At 36.3% G+C, this 10,348-nt stretch overlaps 1 protein-coding gene across 1 annotated transcript in view; it reads left to right on the top strand.

The window, feature by feature from the left end:
- The first annotated feature begins 3,012 nt into the window (after positions 1-3,012).
- itga2b (integrin, alpha 2b) overlaps positions 3,013-10,348 on the top strand; it is a 54,223-nt gene continuing 46,887 nt past the window's right edge. Inside the window, exons 1-4 of the mRNA XM_022665070.2 lie at positions 3,013-3,318; positions 6,979-7,100; positions 8,527-8,624; positions 9,821-9,986. Coding sequence (XP_022520791.2) covers positions 3,140-3,318; positions 6,979-7,100; positions 8,527-8,624; positions 9,821-9,986 — 565 coding nt within the window. The 5' untranslated portion in view covers positions 3,013-3,139. The remainder of the gene's footprint in view (positions 3,319-6,978; positions 7,101-8,526; positions 8,625-9,820; positions 9,987-10,348) is intronic.

The raw sequence follows: 10,348 nt of genomic DNA, 5'->3' as shown, positions 1-10,348 counted from the left end.
TAAGTGTTCTTTTTAAGAAATATCAGATTTAAATTGATAAAATTAAATTATATTAGTGGTGTTAATCACTTACATCAGAGAGAGAGCGAGAGAGAAAGAGAGTGAGCGAGAAAAAGAGAGAGACAGTCAGAGAGAGCTAGCGAGAGACAGGGAAAAAAAGGGAGAGAGAGAGAGAGCGCGTGATTATGCGAGCGAGGGATAGACCCCTTCTAACTTGTGGGCCGGTCTCTTAGAAAAAAAGGAAGAAAAAAAATCAGCATTGGCCCCTGAGGAATGTCAGCCCACCGGGCATTTGCCCAGTACACCAGATTACCAGTCCAGCCCTACGTATCGATGTGTTTTTCATAACTTGACGCTGATTGGTTTTAGAAGGACGTGCGTCTGACGTTGGCGTGTTGATAATTCAGCAGGTGGTTCATTCGGTGGAAAGACCAGGATAAAGATAAAATGAATGAACAGATTCATTTCATCTCCATAGTAGTGCTGCTGCTATTGTGTTTTTATACCAGCAGCAGCAGCAACTTCAGACACAGTACTGTAGGTTAGTTCAAATTCACCAAACGAACGTGCTCGTCCTGAAGCAGCTGTATCCACGCCCCATTTTTCCTGCTTGTCCGGTTATTTTGAGAGGGTACTGACTGCAGCCTGCAGGAAGGCGGAGTTGGACGTCCAGTGCATCCAGTCCCGCCCACTTTGTTAGCATCATGTCTTAGCTCCGCCTCTGAATGGAAGTAAACAATGTACAGGGCAGTTAGCGGACTTTAAATATAATGCGCCGCGTCGTCCGGCTTAAATACTGTGTATACACTACAAGCTTGTGAGACAAAGTAGGTGGGACTGGACGCGCTGGACGTCCAACTCCGCCTGCAGGCTGCAGTCAGTAGTAGTTGGTAGTTATTTTTCTTCTTCTGCTGCTGTTGTTGAGGAATGCTGCTCAGCTTCCTGTAATTGGTCCGAAAGTTCAAACCATCCAGAAAAGTGCTTTCACACTGCAGGAGAACCGGACCATGGTTCAGAAGATCCGGACCGTGGTTCGCGGCCCCTTTCACACCTGTTCGGACCAAACTGAAAAGTCCAAAAGTCCGGACCAAACGAGGCAGGTGTGAAAGTACCCTTAAACATTTAACACACTTGATTTTAGTACTTGCTGCTGTCAAATCAAAGTCTTTACCCTTATACATCAATATATGCTGATGACAGAACTTGAAAAAAACTTCAAAGCAATGGAAAGTTGTTGTTTTTTTCTTTTTTTGTTTCTTGAACATTAATAAAAAAAATATTCTTTAATGGAACACATGCTTGATTTTTTTTTGTGAGGGTTTAGTGAACAGATGATTACATTAGATTAGATAAAATATAAAAGCTTAATTATATATAACAAATCAAACTAGGCCAAATATACAGAACAATACAGCTTTCCAACTAACATGTAAACACCAAATTTACCTCAAAGCTGTAAAGTAAATGGGATTCAAACTTTTTGATGATTTCCTGTCTCCTGATAAGCAGGAAGTTGTGAGGCTTTGTACATTTCTGTGTTTAAAGGACAGAAACTGTTGGAAAGAACAGACACTGTGGGAGCTGTGTTTTTTTTTTATTTTCTCTGAAGCTGTTGAATTTATTAAACTGTAGAAATAATACAGTTTCTGTACCACCAACTTACAGTATTAGTTTTTTTTAGTAAGCAGTGATGGGAATAACGGCTTTGGGGGTTACGGGGGCGAGTAACACAAAAATAACACAACAGTTACTTTTACTGGTAGCTAGTTACTTTTATAGTGGAGTAACTCACTTAGTAACTCAGTTACTTTTTTGGAGAAGCAACTAGTAACTATAACTAATTACTTTTTCAAAGTAACATGCCCAACACTGCTAATAAGTAAGGTTTCTCTGTTGTGTTATTGTTGTGTTTAGTGTGGGAACTGTATAAACATCTACACTATAAAGGATGATTCAGTATCGTTATACAGTGGGACCCCCTATAATTATATATATATATATATATATATATATATATATATATATATATATATATATATATATATACACTGAAAATGTAATAGATTGAATTTACTACACTGCACTGAATTGATATGGGTGCATTACTTCCATATGAAAATTAAAATACTACATCTTTTAAGTGTATTATGTTTTTGGCAGCCGCTGGATTGATCTAACATTATACATTATTAAAACACATTCGATGCATATATTTGAATCATTTTTAAGATAGCATTTAATATGTAACACTGCATTTCATATTTTTTTTCTCTCTCTTTTGTGTTTATTAATATACAGCTCTGGAAAAAAAAATAAGATTCCACTTAAAAATGATGAGTTACTTTGATTTTACCAAATTGAAAACCTCTGGAATATAATCAAGAGGAAGATGGATGATCACAAGCCATCAAACCAAACTGAACTGCTTTCTGAGTTGAGTTTTTGCACCAGGAGTGCAGGCATGAAGTTATCCAAAAGCAGTGTGTAAGACTGGTGGAGGAGAACATGCAAAGATGCATGAAAACTGTGATTAAAATCCAGGGTTATTCCACCAAATATGGATTTCTGAACTCCTAAAACTTCATAAATATGAACTTGTTTTCTTTGCATTATTTGAGATATTTTGTGTTATTTCAGTCATTTCTCTTTTTCTGCAAATAAATGCTCTAGATGACAATATTTTTATTTGGAATTTAGAAGAAATGTTGTCTGTAGTTTATAAAATAAAACAACAATGTTCATTTTACTCAAACATAAACCTATAAATAGCACAATCAGATAAACTGATTTAGAAACTGAAGTCGTCTCTTAATTTTTTCCAGAGCTGTATATGCACATTTTATATTTTACATACAGCAGCACACTGTCATTGTCTATTAATAAAGCTATCACTCAGCGCTTTAAAAGAAGACTCTGTCTGCTTTTATCTTGAGGAAGCACGTTTTAGACGCGATGACACGCGCAGAAGACAGTCTATTTTCCTGTATGAACCTCACACACTGATCATTCGTCTCATCAGCAGGAAGCTGCTCTCCAACACCAGGCTGCAGATATCGTACAGATTGATGATTGTGACACTATGAACACTCACACACACCCAGTGATGAGCAGAAACAGCTTCTGAGCGCTGCTGGAGAAGATGGAGGGAGTGAAAGACACAGGCCTGCTCATCTTCACTCTGTGTTTAGCTGTGTTTAGTATCGTCCCGCATCAGAGCAGCAGTTTTAACCTGGATCTGGAGAACTACAGTGAACACAGCGGACCAGAGGGAAGCTACTTCGGCTTCTCTGTGGACTTCTTTGAAGCAAACAATAAAAAGTAAGTGGCTTTAGAATCCGTAGCAGGTAGATTAATATTGACTCAGCAGTTAATAATGTATATACTGGTAGGCCAGGAAACTAAGCACCATTTACGGGCATCAGAAGCCAGAGTCTGAGAGAGCACAATTGGCCTTGCTTTCTCTGGGGTGGCTTGATGATGCTCTTACATTACAATACAATGAACATTTCTACATCATATACTTAATTACATATTCACTGTAAAAGAAAAATTAAGTCACTCCAACTTAAAATCATTAAGCAACTAATTTCCTGCCCTTCTTTAAGTTAGTACAACTTTATGGCTCATAACTAAAAAATGTGTTGAATTCTGTTGCTAAAACAGATATGTCAACAGAAAAACACTACTAACTGAACATTTTTAATAAGAAATATTGAAAAAAAAATATTCATTGGCTCTATTTCAAATCAGTCAAGTCATCATTTTGATTTGACTCAGTTGAGTTGTAAATATAGAACATTTTAAGTTTATTCAACTTATTCAACAAGTTTTGTTCACACAACAGTAGTTTAATTAGCTCAACAGTTTTTTTGTCATGCAATGTGGGCTCAAATAAATTATTTTATTTAATATAGATCAGTACTCTCAGCATGTTTAATAGAGCTGCCAATCCTGACAGTATAATACTGCCGCAGCATAAGAGTGAACTCTTCGGCTCAAAGCCAGCAGACCGTGATCACTAGGAACACAGAATAAAGGTAACTTGCTCTTACAGCCTACAACACTGAGACCTGCTGGCAATCAACACATAATAATGCACGCCTAGAATAAGGTAGCTTTGGGCAACAGACAACACAAAGATGGTAAGTAAGGGAGAAGCCACACCCAATATGCAAATATATGGTGCCAGAAGCCTATAGGAAAGCTGTATAAACCAACACTGATGAAAGAGCCTTGGCACATGTAGTATAGTAAAAATTGGTTGAAATCACATTTTTTTTAAATTAAGTTTTCAGGTTGAAGCTCTCTGAACCTGTTTTATTGAGTTGTTCTGGCCGGTAAGTTCACTCAATAATATTTAATCTCCTGACTAAAACACAAAATCACTTTTTAGAGTGCATATATATATATATATATATATATATATATATATATATATATATATATATATATATATATATACACATATATATATATACTATATATATATGTGTATATATATATATATATATATATATATATATATACCTAAAAGCAAAAAGTAAAGTATGATAAACAATACATTTAATAATTTTGATTTCTTACTGAAACACCAGACAGATAGGGGTGACGCTTGCCGAATAAAAGGTAAAGACTGGTTTATTTACAGAGCCGTAAACAGAATAACACAGCCAGATAACAGATCGAACAGAACTCACAGTATTAACAGAAGACGTAGTACAGGAAACAGTCCAAGATCCGAAGCCAGAGAGACAGTCCGATAATACAACAAATCCGATAAGGGCAAAGACAAAAGGCAAAATCCGTAATACAGAAAAAAGAGTCATAACAAAAGGGCAGTCAGAAAAGGGTTTGGAAAAAACGCTCAGTACGCAACATGAGTCGACAATACCTCCCAAAGAACATATGCTAACAGAACCCTATATATACAAAACATGGAATTACTATGAACCGGAACAACTTAGAACACAGGAGAGTCTGAACTTGGGAGCGTAACGCGATTGGGTGAAGGTGAGCGGCTGACGGTGACGTCATCGCCAGTGGGTATATGGGAAATGGAGTTCAGGAGTGTGAAAGGAGAGCCTAGAGACGTGACACTTACAATACTTATACATTTAAAATAGTCCAGGTATAATATTTATTTTGTCTAATGTCCATTGTCCTTTGTCTTTTAAGTTCACATATAATTGTCTTAAAAACAATATCATCCATTATCTGTACTTGATTTATTATAATTTTACATCTAGTAGTCCAAATTTTAATAATTAACAATGCAAACAATTAACCAATTCTTGTACATTTTATTTTTTGTAGTTTTCCCTCAAAATCCCATATAGTACAATTTTAACATTTAAATCAAAAGGGAAAACAATATTTTTCACCTTGTCCCAGACCTTCACAGTTCTAGGGCATTCAATCAATAAATGTTCCACAGTCGCGTCTTCTTGACAGTTCAACAAGGGGCAAAACTCCATTTTACTACACACCTTACAGCAAGCCTTCTTACATATATCAGCCAACTCAACTAAAACAGTTACAGGTAATCTAAAGGAAAATGATAGGAACTCCTAATGCTTCAGCACACCAAGAGCAAGGTCCATAAAGACATAGATAAGAAAGAAGATCTTGTGGAAGAACTTGACAGGCCTGCACTGAGTCCTGACCTAAACCGAAAAAAAAAAACTTTTGTTATGAATTAGAGCGGAGAATTCATCAGTGTCTGAACTCACAAATCCACTTCTAAAAAACCCCATGTTATAGCTGCAAAGGGTGAGCCAACATCATTTTAACCCTATGGATTAGAAATGGCATGTCACTCAAAAATACATGCATGCAATGGCAGATGAGTGTATACTTCTGGAAATATAGGATCTGCAGAAATTGTTTATTGGCTCCACTGCAGACGAGCATGAAGATGGAGCAACATTCAACTTTTTTTGGCATTTAAGATTTTTTTATATCATAAGTGTCTTGTATAAACCTTGTGTCTCCAATTTAAATATGTAAGATTTTATTCCAAGTCATTATAGAGCATTTCTATTGGTTCATTCATCATGACATTTTGATACAATGTAAATAACAAACTGTCAAAATTGCACTGTATCAAAAATATAAAAAAACTGAGATGCACAGCAAAATTGACAGTGTCAAATTAACCCTATAAGAGTTTAATTTAACACTGTCCTAGATAACATATGGTCCCACTCACTATAGTGTTAAAATAACTCTACCACAAGAGTTAATTCAACACCATATGGAATCATATATTAACCCTATGTAACTCTCATCAGTGCTAATATTTTAGAGTTAATTCAGAGTTAAAACAATGTAGGGTTGTAACACAGGGTAAAACAACAATTGTTGATTTTTTTGTATTTTTTGACTTTTCCCCCTAAAAACTATATATCAGAGTATCTATAAAACATTATAAAATGTGAGCTATACCACAGAATAAATTACTATTTTATACTATCTAAGCTTTATTTAGAACAAGATATACTATTAAAAACTGCCAAAAAAGAAGTGTTTCTCCTATAACTCAAAATAACTCTTGGATGGAGACCCTTATCCACCATCCAACCTCACGCCACCAGGTGGGTGAATAAAGCTCCATCAGGAGAACCACCACAACTAAGCTAAACCACACACACACACACACAGCAGAATCAAGAGGCGAAGCCTGTTACAGTTGAATATTTTAACTCTGAATAATAACAACAACACTGTGGATTGTTTATCACTGAGTGTTGTTAGAAAAAACTCCCAGAGAGTTAAAACATGTTTACACTGTGATTTTAACGAGTACAAGGTTTTTGCATGTGTGTATTATTGTCTCGGTACAATATAGTGAACTGGCCTGTAGAGGAAGGTCAATTCAGAGGCATAATTTAAAGTCTTGTGAAGCGTATCTAACGTTGTGAAATTGTGGTTCTCAGAAGGGTCATCGTTGCGTAACACACTGTCATTTCTGCTCTGCAGTGTGAGTGTTGTGGTGGGCGCACCCAGAGATAACGTAGGAGCTTCCCCGGGAGGATCTGTCTTCATCTGTCCGTGGACGTCAACACAAGGTCCCTGTCAAAGACTGGCCTTTGACCAAACAGGTCAGCCTGGGGTTAGCACTGGAAAAGCTGTTACTTTAAATGTGTGTCATTACCTAATTACATGACATCTTGTGAAACTTGAACTTGTTTATGATTAATTATTTCATGAAATGTATTTAAAGTCCTCACTGCTTTAAACAGAGGAAAGATAAATACTTAAATACTGTAAATGCTGGACAGAACTTAATCTAATACTCTAATGCAGTGAGTGAGTAAAGTGTAGGGGTATATATAGTGAGGTAAACAGGTGAAGTCAATACTCAAGTCAAGTCAATACATGTGATTGTGGTCTAAAATTTTTCATTTTATGTCATCAGACGGAGTGAATGAGTGATGTGTGTGTGTAGTGCATTCTGGACAATGGAGTCTGGGAGATCACTGGTATCACAGGTACAGGAGGAAAGGGAGCATCTTCGGCCCCTGGTGTGACAACTGACTAAACCTAAACTAAAACTTTAACCACAGTAAAATCATGAAGAATCAGTTCTTTATTCATTTACGTTTCGTTCATTAATTTCTTTTTCATAAGATACAAAATATTAATGAATTGATGAATGAATAAAAAAAAAAACAAACACAGAGTAGGTCATATTTTTAAACTAAAAACCTATATTGACCTATATGGCAATTTCTATGTGAGATCATTCATTATTTTACATTGACATACACTGAAAGCTCAGAAGGTTAGCAATTTGGATTACTGTTTGGAAGACAGTAATGTTTCTATAGCCCTATCTGGATGGGATTAGTTACTTAGGGGAACATCTGTAAAAAAAATATCACATTTTAACTTAAGTGATAAAACACTTGCATTCAGACTGCAATTGAAAAAACAGGAGTACCAGTGAGTTTTTGGCTTTTTTGGTCACATAACATTGCATTGTCTCGTGATATCAGGACAATGTAGCACATGGAGGACGATGGTGATGTCTAAGTGCTCTAAAAGACGCTGGAGCAGAGAAGAGACACTGACTCTTATTTCACTTTGGGTTGAAGCCAAATTTTAGCAACAAACACAGTGTGGGAGTGTGGGAGTCCGTATGGAAACGCGTTCAGTAGCTCCTCCATTTCCACTCGCTGTTGTGTTTTTACGTGGATCTCCATGGAAACACATGCCCAAAGTGTCATTACGGTGCGTGGCAGTGGACAAATAGCTATTTTAATAAACGCAAGGAGATGAAACTCAGAGATGTGCATCTAAAATAGTAGATAAAGTAGATAATTCAGCCTGTAAATTTCTCAATGGACGTCTGAAAAAAAACACGTACATGGTTGTTCCGGACAGGAATAAAATCACAGAGGACCCCCATAAAAGAGAAAATTACGCCATGCAGGACCCCCTAAAAAAAGAAATCTTAAGATAGGGCTTAAGAAAGGAAAGATACATTAGATTAGATTTATATCCTGGTTCATCTTCTGTCTATAGGTGATGAAAACTTCACATTTGGAGACATGCTCCTCATGAGCCATAAATCTGACCAGTGGCTGGGGGCCACAGTGAGGGCCTACAAGAGTTCCATCTTGGTAAGTAACAACGTGTTTTGTGAAGTATTGATGCGATTGGAAGCCAAATGTGATTTAGTCTGTTAATAAGAGAAACAATACAGGTTTGGGGATTGGATGCAAGAAACTTATTTTTACTTTTTGAGACATATGAAAAAAAGCTAATATGCACCATATGATACACAGGACATATGCACAGGACCAGTCAAAAGTTTGGAGTGCTGTTAACTTGCAGTTTCTGAGGCTTGTAACTCTGATGAATGTATCCTGTGCAATAGAGTGCAATAGATTAGGGTTGTGGGGGAGGTGGAATAAATGTAGAGTTTTTTTTAATTATCTATATATATTTTCTTCTTATTTATTCATATATTTATTGTTATTTCTTTTAAGATCTTTTGTGAGCCTTTTGATATCTTCTGAGATATTTTCTCTTTTTTTGTAGCTTCTTTTAAGATTTCTTTTCTTTCTATTCTCTTTTCTCTTTTACCCACTGTTACTGGTCACCCCTCAGCGATTGTAATAATTTTTTTACCAATATTATAAAGAGCATCTAAAGATTCTGTGGATATAATCGAGACACACAAACTTAAAAAAAATAAAAAAACTGGTAACAACTGTTACTTTTTGTTACTGTTACTTAAAAAAATAAGTTAATAAAACTGTAATAAAAGTGTGCTATATATCTGTATGAACAAACCTATATTTAACACATAATATAGCCTATATTTAAGCAATAATACACAAGAGGGAGTGCTATAAAGTGTAATATTGGAACTGCAATATTACACGTTATAGCATGAACCTGGAGTGCATTATTACGATTATACCACAGTTCCATTATCGCTGTTTATTTAAAGATTTTGAGTTAATGAGGACGAGAAAATACGATTGGTTTGGTTATAAACACTCTGCAAGTTAAAATAGTTCCATGGCTGCTCCGTGTTCAGCTGCGCTGTTTGGTTTGCAAGACATAGAGAACTTTACAGTGCATTACATAACCATACAGTGCATTACTGGCTGATAATGTCACTCATATAACGCGTCTCAGCCAATCATATTACAGGGTCGAAACTAACTGTTGTATAATGAACTGTAGCAGCTTGACAAACCCAGGTCTCAAACCCACAACCTTGTGATCAACACCCTGATGCTCCAACCAATCAGAAACCAGCCCTGTTCTGTATATTATGTTGACTCTGCTGTTTCCCCTTATGCAGGCCTGTGCTCCCCTGTTCCACTGGAACGTGGTTCAGGGCAAAGACGAGGCCATGAACACACCAGTGGGGAACTGCCAGCTACTGGACACACTGACTGGAAATTTAGCCAACTACGCCCCCTGTAGGGGAACTGCAGTGGAGGAAAGCTACACTAGAGCCAGGAACTGTAAGTTCTGACTGCGGTCTGTGGAAAATGATGCTGTATATTTGAAATTATGGCTTCTGTAAATGTATAATAATTACACAATGTGTGGTTGGTACTTCATTATGAATATGATCCCTTTTAACCCTTTGAACTCTAGGCTGTTTTGGTGTGTTTTTTTTCTCAGTTTTTGTCAGTTCCTCTTTCAGGTCTTATAACACAGTAATTACATCAGACAGACACATGCCCTGATCTCTTTTACTCCAGAAGACATACGGTTGCTCAAAAATATAATCATTTAAAATGTAAAAGGAAGCAGAGTTGTTATATTTTCCTGGAACTGATCATGATTTGGTCAAAATTTTACTTATTTTTGAATGTATAGA

This window comes from Astyanax mexicanus, chromosome 19, assembly GCF_023375975.1.
Source record: "Astyanax mexicanus isolate ESR-SI-001 chromosome 19, AstMex3_surface, whole genome shotgun sequence".
Classification (NCBI taxonomy): Eukaryota; Metazoa; Chordata; class Actinopteri; order Characiformes; family Acestrorhamphidae; genus Astyanax; species Astyanax mexicanus.
The sequence above is the reverse complement of the archived record's forward strand: the minus strand, read 5'-3'. Positions and strand labels throughout refer to the sequence as shown.